At 40.4% G+C, this 15,395-nt stretch overlaps 1 protein-coding gene across 2 annotated transcripts in view; it reads left to right on the forward strand.

Moving 5' to 3' along the window:
• myo1b (myosin IB) overlaps positions 1-15,395 on the forward strand; it is an 89,328-nt gene that overhangs the window by 2,818 nt on the left and 71,115 nt on the right. For both annotated transcript variants that reach the window (XM_079563382.1, XM_079563381.1), the window contains exon 2: positions 9,504-9,645. In XM_079563382.1, the coding sequence (XP_079419508.1) occupies positions 9,520-9,645 (126 nt within the window). In that variant the 5' untranslated portion in view covers positions 9,504-9,519. The remainder of the gene's footprint in view (positions 1-9,503; positions 9,646-15,395) is intronic.

The following is a 15,395-nucleotide window of genomic DNA, read 5'->3' on the forward strand; positions in this document are numbered from 1 at the left end:
ATAGGGTGATGCCGTGGTGATAGTATGATGTGTTGTGTGTGCATGACCAAAGTCCCCCAGTCTGTCCCGGTGCTATGGTGATGAATGGTGTTTGTCCTGGTCTGGCTTAGTGTGGTGAGGCGTGCGTCTGCTGTTGGTCCTGTATCAACACAGATAGGCGGGACACATGGGACGCCCAAAGAAAGGAGTGAAAAAGGCAGCAACCCCAATTTACTGAGGCAATTTGCCAGAAAGTCTGTTCATTCATTGATACACTTTCTGTGTCAACTTCTCTGCTAGACTTGCCCTTGTTAATTAACATGTGTAAGGCCTGGTTCTCTAGTTTTGTGCTGCAGCTTTGATCCACTATAAGATGCTTCAGCTGAACAGTGACTTTATTTTCACTGAATTATCGATTTCTATTCATAAGAGTTCTCAAATAGATATATTTTTTCTACTTTTATCAAGAGGGTCCACTGTCAAAACATATGTATGAAATAATCAACTGCAGATGATTTATTTGCAAATATTATGTCTAATGTTATTGTTTTTCTCTGTATCTTTATTTGGACTTGAGTGACTCCTTTTAGGCCCTTGTTTTAAATCCCTGGCAACCCTGGTTGTCTGCGAGCTTAGACCTGATTAAGTAATTCTCGTGCAACACTATTGTAACGTATCCCAGTAACTTTGGGCCCACACGGCTTATTCTGCTACCCACATATTTTCCTAACGTTTTTTTTTCTTATGTTTTTGTGTTGTAACGTACAGCCTTTACAAGTTCCCTCAAAGGTCAATGATACCCTTACAACTGGACCAGCTCGTGCGTGTGGTTTAAAGATTTTCCCCAATGCGGTTTGACTCTGAACACTTTCCACATTTCGTACAGCCCGAGTAATAAATCTTCACATTTTGATTAAGTTCAATGTTTCTTTAAGTCAGTTGCAGCTGCTTTCTCCATTCTCTGAAGTCATGCTGAAGTAGGCTATGGTCTGCAAAGCGCATATCTGTGAAAGTGCTGCCAATGCTTAACTGTCTGGGGAGCGCTTTACGTATCATGTAAAGCAGGCGCACTGGTATTGGGCTCTTAATAGAGTGATTTAAATGACCTAAAGTTGTTGATACTAGTCATTGAAGTGTGGGTATCTAATTAGAAACTTCTACCATTATGTTGTATTGTACACCGATGCTACTGAATGGGTCTATACGGAGTTTAAAAAGGTCAAGATTATGCATTTTCCTCCCCCTACATGTTCCAATAATGTCCTACGGTGTAGAATAAGACCAGACCTATTCACCACAACTGCCTCGGTCCATCATGCACGAGCTTAATATTGAAGGTACAGTTACACGTATGACCTGCGTTGGCAGTAGTGAGTAAGCAATGGCCAACTTGCATCTAGCCCCTTTAATAATGATGATTTCTTACACTTGTGCTTTACAAGCCAGAAACAAACTTGTCCTAGTGCTATACGCTGTTTTCATTATTCATTCTCTTCACTCTCTTGTAGCCACAACTGACCAGGGATGCGAGGCTACCCATTTCCCTTTTGAAATGTCCATTTTGAAGGCCATTTTGCAATCCTCACTTTCACAGATATGTCCCTGTATGGCTACAATAGATGCTTACACAAAACAGAAAGATGAGTGTCCGAGATAGTTTTGCAATTCCCAGTCGGCTAACTAAGGTTACAACAGCGCCCTGAATCCTGCTGCAAACAAGGGTTCTGTATCACGGAAGAACACTCATGTTTCCCATCAACAATACTGTTTGTCAAGTTAGAATATTAGCCTAGACATTACAACAATGCTTTGCAGCAAAGCTCATAAAATTAGGGAACATGACTGTGCAGCTGGCAATCAACTCAACAAAAAGAGTCCAGCAGCAGGCGCACTTTAATTAATCCAGTGGGCAAATAAAAGAGTGAGAATGGAGCAGCTGACCACAAGGAATAATTGCCTCCATCATTAGCTTTAAACGGCTTGGAACCAGTTTTTTTATTTTATTTTACTAGACTGGCACGGCACCAACAAGCGGTCAATTTATGCTCAGACAGCAGCTTTATTCACACTGTATATTCCACACAGAAAGTACGTTATGTTGTATTACATGAACATTACTTGGGTCACTAACATGCCGCCTGCAGCAAGAAGGAGCATATTTTCAAATCACTGAATGTATTGATCTGTACTTTTGACACATTATCTGAAAATTCCCAATTAAAGGCAGTGTAGCGTGCACTGGTTTATAAAAGTAAGGTACAACAATCACAACAACCTGGAGCTGGACAGTCATAGAGGTTTGTGGCTAAAGCTCAGAATCTCCAGAATTCAGTCACTGAGCTTTTGTACCACATACATGCACTAGCACTGATTGGGTACATTTGGGAGTCCTTTTGGTTTTGCTTTCTGATTCCTGATAATCAACTCGAAAACTACAATTTAAAATCTAACCAATATTGTGAAAAAATGTAATGATTAGATTTGATCCCCATCTAAAGTAAAAAAAAAACGCCCATAGTAAACACAGGCATTACATTTGTATTCATTTGCTGTTGTAATCTTCAATGCAATATTCCACCCTGACCACTATGACGTGGGGTTTGTAAAGCCATTGTGTAAAATACAGTGGTGTCATTTTACCTCGGGAGTGTTTGTTTGTCCGCGTGTCTGTGTAAACAAATGATAATAAAAGACTCATTATGCTGCGTAATTGTCTCCAAATTCCCAGATGATGAAGCTGTTCTAGTCACGAAACCAACGAGCGACATTATCTGAGACTTGGAGAGGAAAACGACAGAAGATTAAGAGTCTTTAATGAACAGCAGTGAGTACTCGAGTGGGGCAGAGGGCAGAGTGGGTTAAGAGGAGTTCAAACACACACCGGTGCTCACTGACCCGCACTCTTTATCTACAGAGCAGGTAATTGTGAGGGCACGGTTCCCTGTCCTTTATACGTTTCTGAGCAGACTGAGGAGAAACTTGTTTTACACCTGAGTTTTTGTTTGAGTTTCTTTTGTTTTTTGAGTTCTGGGGCAAGTCCTTGCTTTAAAAAATAGATAAAAAGACAAACAGTGCATTCAACTAGTGCATTAAGAGAACCTCTCTGGAACAGTAGGCGACCACAGTGGAGCACCCAGGGACCCATTTGCAGATCTTGAATATCTTTGTTAGGAGTACAACAATTAGAGATGCACCAATCCAGCTTTTTTTGCTTCCGATGCCAATACCAATGCCGATACTGAGGGTCTGAGGATCTGCTGATATCCGATATTCGATTTCGAATTGAATTTAAAATTTTAGTTTTGACTTTTAGAGTGCTGCATGGTCAGGCTCCCAAATATGTATCTGACCTGCTGTGCCCTTACTCCTCGGGTCGCACCCTTAGGTCCTCGGGCCAGAACCTCCTCACTGTCCCAAGAACCCACTTTAAAACCAGAGGTGATCTGTCTTTTGAAGCCGCTGCTCCTAAATTGTGGAATGACCTTCCTTTGTCGCTACGTACAGCTGACTCTGTTGATTCCTTCAAAAAGCAGCTAAAGACGCTGCTTTTCAGACGAGCTTTTAGTTGACAAGGCTGTGATTGTGATTGTTCCTATGTAATTTATGTAATGTTTCCTGTGATCCTTTGTGAAGCACTTTGTGATTCTATCTGTGAGAGGTGCTATATAAATAAAGTTTCTTCTTATTATTATTTATTGATATTAATAAATACCACAAGACATTCTTAAAAGTAGCTGTGCTGAGGGAAACAGTGAATGATCTTCTTTTCATCATTTTAAGATCAACAAAGTCTTACACTCTCACTGATGAATTATATCTATATAAGTATAAACTAATGAAAAAACATTTAACAAGGATCACTGGACTTTTCTACACTAAATATCATTGGGTATATGACAGGCTTACATTATAAACAACTCGCATCAAGAGATCAGATCAGTTATTTCATTACCTTATGCCCTGAGGAAGACCATCTCTAGGTCGAAATGCGTTTTTCTTTTGTTTTTCATGTAAGATACCTGATCTCTGAAGAGCACCTGCGCCTACTTTTTTGAACCTACTGATGCACTCACTTGTTTCTGTTTTTCCAGCTTTGATTAGATGACGTTTGCATTAGCATACTTCCACTAGCTTTAGCAGGCTATTGCTAGCCGTGGCATTTTGCGCGGTGAAAGTTGTGTTCTTAAAGCGGTGAGAGCCACTGGTATCTGTTCAGTATTGGATATTTGGAGCATCACGAACTACAATCAGGCCTACAAAGTTTTCCCCCATACAGTATCTAAGATTTTGGCCTCCAGTGCATGTTTTAGGGTTGATACTGAAAACCGGACACAGAGAACATATAGCACAACCTGTACACAGGCCCGTCTGCTCTGAGAGACGAACCCTCAACCTTCTTGCTGAGAGATCTAGTCACTCCCGCTAGGCTACGGGAGGTTGTATTCCTAAATTCCTTAGTTCCTCAACTGATCTTAGGTTTGCCCCTCTGTTCAGCCTATATTTCATTATTTTCAGTTCAGATTTGTTATTGTCCAAGACCTTTTCCCCCTGTATTAAGCCTAGTTCATTCCTTGTTTAATCATTGTTCTGCACTCTTTTCAGTCTCAGTTCATCCAAGCTCGTAATCTAATCTAATTCCTCCCAGTTCTTGCTGTGAGCGCCATTGACCTTTGTGGTAGTGACGTAAGCCATAGGGCAAATAGGCATCATGCTGTCTGTCTCAGCCTTTAAATAATTAATTCAATCTTAATGGCATTTTTTCCCCCTTTCCATATGGTTTTTGCCGCTCATTTCTAAAATCTAGGTCAGAAAGATACCGGCGACTTAGCATGTCCGGTAATGATGTCACTGGCATTAAGTCCAGCCCACTCATGATATTCAGCAATAAATAATAAAGACCCTGTGTCATTTTTAGCTCACAGAGATAAAGCACTTTTTTAATCTGTGGGAATTATAGATGAGGGGGAAAAAAAACATGCCTATGTAATATTTAATTTGGTAACCTGTGATGTATTTTCTATGTGTAGGATCCAACACAGTGAAGCAGAATTGCCCCTTGTTCTAACATTCAGGGCATGCTCCATTTGATCTTCGCAGCACGTGCCCGATGTCTACTGCATTTGCCAAGAAAAAGAGGGATAAGGAGGCGGGGAGCCAACAAGGGATTTTCAGACAAATCTAAAATGCTGATTTGAATGACTAAAAATAGCTGATCTAATATGACTTGCTTGTACCCGACCCGATATCTCTGAAATGATAAATCTATTGCCTCTAATGCAAATGGGAGGCTCAGTATTAGATTGCAAAACAGTTCAATGCTCAAAAAGGCTATGCATGGTTTTCTAGTCAAGCAAACCCAAATGTGCATTGTCATCCATTTTAGGAATGTAATTGATTTGTACCATAAACCGTTTATCCTCCTTTGGGTTAGCTCTCATTAAGAACCTCTTTATTCATGTTTTCGTCCGGTGAAGGAAAAAATTGAACCTACTCTTCCTTTTTTTTGTATTTTTCCATGTCGTTGAGCACTTCTTAGTCTTTCCCCCACATCTGTAGCTCCCCAGCTTCTGCCCTGACTGTGCACAAGCATAAGGTGACACACATCCAGCTAAGGGAATTTGACTAAGTTTTTGAAACATTGGTGATTTTCGAGATTTGGTTGTGAGATTAGTAGCCGCTAAGCCTCGTGGGCCGTAACCACCAGTGGGATTTCATCCGTCGGATGTAAAACGCATCACAGAGATTGATAAAGCTGGACCTGTTTAATCTACTGTCAATCCATACGGCAGAGTGCGTGCTGTCATTTTGATGAAATTCATATTTTTATTAGAAAAAGTGGCAAAACTGCATGTATCGGCCTGGTTTTGTTTCCACTCAGCGAGGATAATCCGCGGAGTTTAATCAGCACTGTCAGGTTTTCTGTCTTTTTCTCATTTTCCCCTCTTTGGACACGGTACAATATTTAAAGGCAGGCGGCAACACTTTATTAATGGGATTGTGGCGTTGGCTGCTTTGACACGGGGCTAAATCTGGGCTAGTGGGTTATTTGCACAGTGGAGACTTTGTTGTTGCTCCAATAACACACTGTAAGATCATCATTCTTATCAATCTTATATTTATGAGCCTGAATATAATAAAATAATGTATTATGATTCAAAAAGTATAGTTTTAGGCTTTGAATTATCTCTTTTTTCTTAATTTAGCATGATTCTGGTTGGAGCGTGTCTAGGATGTGTTGAACAACCTCGTATGAAGCTGTATATCGGGGTCAGTAACAAGTTCAATCAGATTTTAGTCCTAGTGCCACACCATTGAAAATTGACTATAGGGGTTTGAATTTCTTTAACATTAACTGAACTTATCGACAAATTGTTGTAAAATAAATAATTGAATAATGTTTGCTAGTTGTGATATAATTTTCTCAGCAGCCCTAGTGGAAACATAATATAGCTTGTTGAGGATGAAATTGCACACTGCAGCCTCTTTGAGGTCCACCTCTCTCCCATAGGTCTGTAGGAGGCCTGAACATTTGGTATTTCTCATATAGCGGGGGGCGGTCTGCACTCCACTCCCAGCAGCAGCCTGCGATTGCCTCTAGTGGCTTTGGGGGGTTAACTTGCACTCCCGCTTAAACATCTGACCGGCCAAAGTAAGTATGGTTCCAAAGTGGTTCTATCAATGAGCCAAAGATTATAAAGCTGCCAAAAGAAATGGCAGGAGGAGCACAATACATCAATGTTACAATTGTAATAGCAAAATGGAGAAGTCAAGGTTGCCTGCCATGCCCTTGAATAAAATTAATATTTGTTAATTGCTTCAGTAACAGAAAAAAAAAAAAATCTCTTTGGCAACAGAAAAACATGGCGTTGGATTCTTTGCAGAGGCTTCTCTGTCCCAAAACTTAAGTGCTTCAGCAAAGTTTTTGTGGTGTTCTGTCACATGTTTATGGACAGGAGAGCAGAGTTTCCTAAACCAGAGTTAGCAAAACTCCATCAAAGAAGTGCTTGATGATTGGTTTTGGGCTTTGTCACTATCTGTCTCTTGTAAAAATGTACTATTTCCAGGTCTGCACCTAAATCCAAATGTGCCACATCAATTGAGCCATGAGTTCCTATACAATGCTTGAGGGCCCACTTAAATGTTAGAACAGAGTCTAGTGACTGGTAGGTATCTCACCATGTTTATAGCATTCAAGACCATGATGTCAATTACAAACTTGTTATTTTTGGCTATGAAATTCCTGATTCCACTTTTCCAACTGTCTTGCCTGGTATGACATTACCTCTATAATAAATATACTGCTTTTTGAACATCTGCAGTCCTCAAGTGAACTCTGCTATGCTTTTACCATAACTTACATGCATTTCAGCGATCTCAAATGTCCCTTTTGAAAAATTTGTTTTAAGCAGCAAGATTTATGTCATTCCCAGCGGTGTCAAAAAGAAAGGCGTCTATCTTAGCTAGAAAACATTACACAAAGATCCTACTGTATGAAGTGTGATCAATGTGAAGTCTACCCATCTCTCCAGAGAAACACAGCTGACATTTATTTTAGAGGGAAGAGACTTGATTTAGAACGGCATACCACACAACGCAAGCAGCTGTTTTGGCCTCGTGCCATTTTAAGCCGCTGTTTTGCTGGAGAAGTATGCCTCGACATCGACAAGTCGCAAAATATCTCTGTTCTTTTTGCACGGACCCCTCTGAGGCCAAATTAGTGTGCTGGCATCTTGACAACACTCCAAACCCCTTCAGGATTCTTTAATTGCTAACTAACATCAATCATTTCCTCCATCTGTCCCGCGCTACCTTTTCAAACAAGCTAGTTTTCATTAGCACAGTTAAAAATGAGTGCTTTTTTGGACTTGGGGTCTTGCCTCCTCTTCTTTATGGGCCTGTAACGCTGTGCCCTGCAGGAAGAGTGAGGCCTGAGATCTTGTGAACTGGACTTCATAGCGGGGGGGGGATCTTTCTTCCAAGAGATCATGCTGTTCCCATATTACTCTTAAAAGTCACACTGGCAGCTGATTGAAGGGTTATTGGTTGTCGATCAAAGAGGGTTTTCTTATTGAAATCATGTGGCCATACAGTGTCATGTTGCAGATCAGAGGCTTGATCCTGGATCTGGTTTGGACTTTCAGTGCTGTAGGCTATATTAGACTGCATGAAATAAGGTGTGTTTTGATTTATTGTTGGATTAAGCAAATTGAAAGCACATTTAGTACAGTAGTAGTGGTCGTCCATCCTGCTTGAACATCCTTGTTTTAGAAATGTAGTGTTAAATAAGGCTGCACAATATATCTCAAAAAATGTATCACGATATTAGGCGATGCAATATCCACATCACTAAAGTCTTCATCTGACTGAGATTGACACTTTTTCTGCAAACTCGGCCAAAAAAAATGACCAGAGCTTAGAAATATGTCAAAGTTCAGGTCCAGTTAAACATGTCCTAATTTAGTTCAATTTTACCCTTGTTTTGATCCTGATGTTATATATATATATCGCAATAATATTTTATTGCAATATTGCACCACTGTATCGCAAGTTGCTTCAATATCGTGCAGCCCGAGTGTTTAACAGTATCATCAGGACTATTTTTGTTTTTCTGGACAGCACTGGTCTGAAATCTGATCAAAGACTGCATGAGAATGTATTAAATTCATTCCATCATTCATAAGCCTTTGTCAATTATCAAGGGCCAGTTGATTTAGCCTGTCACAACAGCAGGCATGTTTGGTACAGCAAAGCCCAGTGTCCACTGCCTGAATGTGCTGTAGTCCTTTCTTTTATCTCGGGCCTATAGCATTGGGATTACTGTCCGAAAGGCCACAGGAGGCTGCGCGGAAAACTGCTACTGCCAGCAGTATTTTTTGTCTCAGTGCAGCAGCCTCACGTCTATTGACCTCTAATATTGAAATCACAATTTAGAAAAGGTGCCACAGTGTGAACAGAATGCAAATAATATCCCCCGAAGAAACCCAACAATCAACATATCATGCAGCACTGTAACCTTATTGTTTTTCTATCCGTCTGTGTGATTTATAAGACGCTTGTAAACATTAGTGGATTCACACAGAAGGAGCTCACAGGGGTCGGGGGGGTAACCGTTATGTAATCACCATTGGGACCCGACGATAATGCTTGTGGAGGAGGGAGCAGCCAATCATCAGAAGGCTTCACTTGCCCCCGGAGCCATACCACTGCTGCGCAAACATGTCCGCCCCGCAGTTTATTTGCATTGGCTAACTTTAGGCTTGCTTATTTACCGATGACAGAATGACTCTTAAAAAACTGAGATCTCACAAATGATTGTAGACACTTATAAGATAATGATAATGTGACAATTAAATAAGTTTAAAAGCAGCCGTATCTGATGTTCATAAATGATTCAACCTTGTATTTACTGTGTCAAAAAATACTATTGTAGCTTTCTGTGCTTTCTCGCAATAGTCCAAAACAGCAAATCCCCATGTCCCTGTTTTAACCTATGTTGTGTGTGTGTGTGTGTGCGTTACAGGGAGGGCAGAGTGAGTCAACATGGAGGTGAAGACGTCGCTCCTGGACAACATGATCGGGGTCGGGGACATGGTCCTCCTCGAGCCCCTGTCTGAGGACTCTTTCATAGACAACCTGAGGAAACGCTTCGACCACAATGAGATCTACGTAAGTCACAGCATAGTCGTTTTACTACAAAATATGTACAATGGAAGAATCCAGTCCTGATCAAATCACCTGCATCGTGCAAAAAGGTTCACTCCAGGGTCAGACTAATGTTAGCGTTGTTTGTTTTCTTTTGTGCCTGGATGTCTCGCTACACATTTATTGCTTCTGTAAAGAACTATTTTCACGCTTACCTTTCTGAGTTCAGAGACTAGAAGCAATACGTAAACACAGCATCTCATCCATCTTCGGTGTGAGTGATATTGTAAGGTTGAGAGGTCCTTTGTGGGCAACAACAAACATCTTGAACCATATGTTGCAACAGAACAGAAGCATTCAGTCAAACGTTAAATCGAGAAAAAGCTAAGCCTGGAATCATATTTATTGAGAACAAAGAACAATGTCTTTTAACAACATTACAGGTCTTTAGTCGACGTTGTTCCTTCTCACCCCAGGACACTGTCTTTTGGTGTCAAGGCCTTCATTTCATGCTCGTCGCTCAACAGCTAACTTGTTTTCATGGTTGCTATCCATAGCAAGTCATTTCAAAATGAAACCGCTCTTTTTGTTGTAGTCGCCCTAATCTGAGCCAGGTCCCATGAGGAAATCCAGGATAGTTTTTATACTGTATCTCCATTGTTCCATCCTTTCACTCACTGATTTGTGTCCTGACCACAGACATGGCACAGATACAGCGACCAGAGCAACCAGACGATCAATAAATCACATCGCTCTGGAATGCACATGAAGCCTTTTAAACCAACCATGAAATCCACCGCTCTGGGACAAGTACAGGGGGATGACAGGCTGTTTATTAGGCGTGCACAATTTTGCTAATTCATCAATAGCGCAATAAGCCATGTTTAGTAAATGAGATGAAAATCAAGTTAGACCAATTGTATATTTCATTTCATTTTTGAAATGAGGTCGCCACATTGACGTATAGGGAAACTAATCCTGCAACGTGTCCGGCTTTAACCTCTTAACCCCCACCAGAACCGAGCACCTTTTCTCCAGTTTGGCTTTACCCAAATCTAAAACCTTTGTGAAAAAAGTGTCCAAAAAAAAGCAACAAAAATTAGATGAAAAAGTGACCAAAATGTGAAAAAAAAATACCAAAAAAGCCAAAAAAGAGCATCAGAATCAAATTAAAAATGTTTCAGAAAAGTGACGACAATGCGAGGAAAAATATTTATTTTCAAAGGCGTGAGTCTGGCCTATAGGCTGTGACCTTATGTATTTGGGCAAAGCTAAACGGGAGAAAACGCACTCGGTTAAGGGGTTAACTGTCTTATTACTCAATCTAGCTAAACTAGAAACTATATTTGCCAATAAGGCCTAGTGCATTTGACCCAGTGCCATTAACCCGTGAATAACAGAAAAGAGAAAAGAGTTAAACTATATTTTAAGTATTGTGGCATGTGTAGCTAACAGTAAAACAGGACTTAACTGCCTTTTGCTGATATAAAACTGTCCCACTCACACTATTGGCCGGCACCACTCAGATGAATCAGCAAGATTCTGCCCAGATTGATTTGATCATTTTGTAAACACTAATCACAGCACGGTTAACAACACAGGGTAGCATCATCTTCGCTGCAGCCGATGTCCAATGCTTTTATATAAACTGTGACACCCCACAATTGGCGTTGCTTGGCAGGTCTAGTTCTGCAGAAATGATTACAGCTCTGCCCTGGTTTGGCTCACACCGGGATCAGAGCCCACGGCATGATGTCACCTCCTACAGCCGCCATCGCCATAGAAACATGTTTTAGATATTTAGTTAAGATGGAGCCCGTTTCCTGCCGAGACATTGGAATACGTTTTTTTTTTTCTCATTTCACGACGTGGCCTCACTTTCCATAAGCTCTGACCTAAATGTGAAGTTAAACTCCTACAGCTGTCGGAGTGAGTTTGGCCGAGAAGTAAAATACAGTCTTTGTTTGTTTTACAATTCTCCCAAATGTTCGCACAGGGGCATGTTTGTATGCAGGTTTTCTGTCCAGGTCGAGACCCCCCCGGAGTCGAACCATGTCTTAATCCTGTTAACACCAGTTTAGACCTGGTTAAGTCCTTGTTTAGTCCCGGTTTTGACTTGGCATGCTGTTGATTTCTAAGTTTAGGCTCAGATTGTTGTCTTCAGTTCTGTTTAAGACATTATCATTTTATTTTCTTCAGGTAATTTGTCCTTGTTTAGTGCTGGTTTTTGAATATCTACTAAATTTCTAACAGTTATCCTCTTTAGTTGTTGTTAATGGTATGTTTTATAGTCATTATATCCTTTATAAAACTAGGAATTGTCCCCCGAGACTCCCATGATTTGAGACTCCCTGTTGAAGCACATATGGCAGCCTGACCTTAGATGACTTGTGTACTCTTCTTCAAAATATTATGAACCAAGTTTCCAGCTTTGGTCGAATGCATTTATTTCCAAGAGCCGAATATAGCTGACTGGCCTTTTTCTTAGCAGTTTTCCAGATTGTGGTTGCCCACTACCAGGAGCTCCCATTTGTTTTTAAAAATGAACTGATTATTGGTTTTAGCTAAGTCCGCGTGCCACTCAGCTGAATGTGTTTTCTGCATCAGTTGGACTTTTGGTTTGTTTATGCGAGTGGCCCTGATATAACCTATTTGAGCGCGTTAGCCCCACTTGACTTCACACTTCTGCACATTTTAATCATCAATTTACTTAACGCGGACCATATAAGCGAAATGCAATAGAGAGTGATTTAACATTATTTTCAAGAGTATTTATTTAAAAGAATACTGAAATGACGCTAAACCGAGACAAGGGGTCGAGATCATCTAGGTCAGTGGGCTGGGCGTGGCTCTCAAAATGTTCACCCCAAGTGCCAGCTCATAAAATATTTGAACTTCCAAGTACCAGCTCATAAATATTTGACCTTTCACCGGGCCTAGATCAAGATCAAGTCAGGACTAGACAGCGACTGAAATGTGCCTAAAACATTCCTTGTGTTAACCTTGTCTAAATGGCTAAACTCAATGCCTTTTCTAAAGCAAAAATGAAGATAACCTTAAAGGAACAGGCCACCGTTTTTCCATACTGTGATATGTTCTTACCTGAGCTTAGACGAGTTGATACGTACCTGTCTGGTCTGTGTTCGTGCCCGTGGAAGAGCTTGGTCGCTAACAACATCTTTGGTCGTTTTGCGTGATTGAGGGTACGCACAAAGACCAGACAGTTACATATAAAATCGTCTAAGCTCAGGTAAGAACATATCTCAGCATGTAAAAATGGTGGCCTGTTCCTTTTAAGTGTCTCATTCTTTGCCATTAACTGAATGTTACTAGTGAAACTGCAGTTCTGCTTCAAGTGTGAGTAATCTTTGAGCCCTATTTCTCAAAACAAGAAATGGGACACAGTCGGGATGAAATAAAGTGGTGATTTACAAAGATCTAATGCAACAAAACCATTGTGAATCATTTATAATTCGAGCTAAGAAGTGCTTTTCAGTAACTATTTCTTTGTGGGCCATAAACAAGTACAGAGAGGCCTATACTTATCCAATAAATCTGTGGTGTTCTGTTCTGTGTGTAAATGTATTTCCCTCATGTGGCATCATCCCCTACGGGTGTCTCAACTCCCCCTTTCACTCCCTGATCCCAAACTATCATATGACAACTCGGCACTCTAGAAACATGGCTTTGTTTAGTGGTGGGACAGTACATCATGCCTCTAATAGCTGTGCTGAAAATGAATGGAAGAGAAAATGACCCTGTTTACTGCTGCCCTCTTTAAAGCTCATGGAGGATGTTTCCTGTGTCTTAAACATGATGCATTTATGAGAAAATCCCACAGTACAGTCTATCTTACAGGCTATAAGTCATTCTGTGATATCAAGGTCTTTGCATGAGATAGATGGATGAGAAATTTTGAGAGGCATTAAGATAATTGTATTATCTTCAGTATAATTTGAAAGTTTGATAAAAGTATCTGCTTGTCTCCCAATGTGTCATTGTGTTCCCTTGTGTAACTGTTTTTCCCACCATCCACTCACAGGCACATCGATGTCTCTCACTCTAGATATTAGCCCGCGACTTAGTAACTAAGCAACTATTCTTCAATCTGTCCAAACAGTTAAGCTGTAAAGAAGTCAATAATATCTACATTTTGTATTTATTTATACACTAAAAGTTATTTTCAAACCCATTCATTTTTATGTCAATGATAAACGGCCCCCTGCAGCACCTCTGGGGCCACCCAGGGGTCCCCAGACCACACTTTGGGAATGGCTGTCATTCAATCAGATTGACGACTGGGCCACAAACTTGTGCTGGTTGCATTTAAGGAAGAGATCATGAGGTTTCTCTGATTTCACTTGAGACCCGTATGCTTAAGCTTTTACAGTTGTATTGTACCCTTCGGTTGATAGTTTTAATATCTTGAATATGTCCCTTTGCAGTATATTGCAACCCCTTTTGCCTCGATCTGGAGGATATCACTCCAGTAAGAGTCACCAACAGGAGTCAGTCACTCCAGCATCAGCATCAGAAAGTTTGACGGATCTCGCAACAGTCACTAAGTGGGCGGGGCTTTTGCGAAAGGTACCAATACCAACTTAACAATCAGATTGACATTTCTATGGGCACTTGCTCAGCCCTATGTTTTCATTTTCATTTTCAAATTTAAATTATGTTTTCCATTGCCAACCTCGATAATTTATCTGTTGGCCATGAAGTTACACAGAACTCAAGAAAGTTTATTTTTTTAACTTTCCCTTTGTCAACATACTCCCAATTACATGTTGAGCTTTGTTTACCCTTCGTTCTCACTGTTACTTTTCCATATAGCAACACTTTAAAAGCCTTGATTTAGGACCACTGAAAACTGTCCGTGGGAGGTATAGGATGAGCTGTACAGCGAGAAGCCGCGATCCGATGTGGTCAAAGTGTCTTACACAACAGCCATTAGCAACAATCGAACGGCTGGATGTGTCTGTAAAGTGCTGTGTGAGTTTCAGTGTTTTGATGTGGGTGGATGACGACTGTCGCCTGCAGAAATATACCTGATAAGAGGCGGCTGCCCAGTGCCCAACAATGTGCATATTGTTTTAGCCCTTGTATTGTTGAAAGATTTTCAGCAAGGCATATGATAATCATTGCTGCATACTTTATGTAAAGCAATGTATTCTTTTTAACACTCAGGTTGTCTCCGTTTGAAAGCTTGTTTCAGGACTTTCAGGAAGCAGGATCGTGCCCTGGCATTATTTGCATTTACAATCGCTTATCTGCTTTATGTAATAGTTTTTTGTTTTTTTTGGTTTAGTGAAAAGAGATAGGACAGCCACCCAAGCGTTTCTTCTTCTTTTGTATTACTTCATAAAATTCAATGGTGTGACTTTGCTGTGTTTTTATTTGACTCTTTTTCATGTACTGTACATTGGGAAGTCCCTTTATTCCTCACTGTCTGGAAGAACAATGTAGAACTGAATGTCCATATGAGTGAATACTACTGTCTTCCTTTATTTTCCCAGTGAATTCCTTTGTTTATGTTCTGGAGGGACTTTTTCACTGTAGCCTTTGTCTATTAATAGCTTGTATATCATGACAACACACTATTCAAAGCCAGACTAAATGTTGATTCCATTTTTAATGTGCATATAAAGGTCAAATATAAGTTAGTCTTTGTGACCACTTTGCTAAATGGCTTAATATGATACAAAATAATAAAACAATAATATAAATAAATAGATCCTAATTTGCCGTCGACTGAATTGCTTTTGTTTCTTGCA

The sequence above is a fragment of the Gobius niger genome (assembly GCF_951799975.1).
Source record: "Gobius niger genome assembly, chromosome: 9".
Classification (NCBI taxonomy): Eukaryota; Metazoa; Chordata; class Actinopteri; order Gobiiformes; family Gobiidae; genus Gobius; species Gobius niger.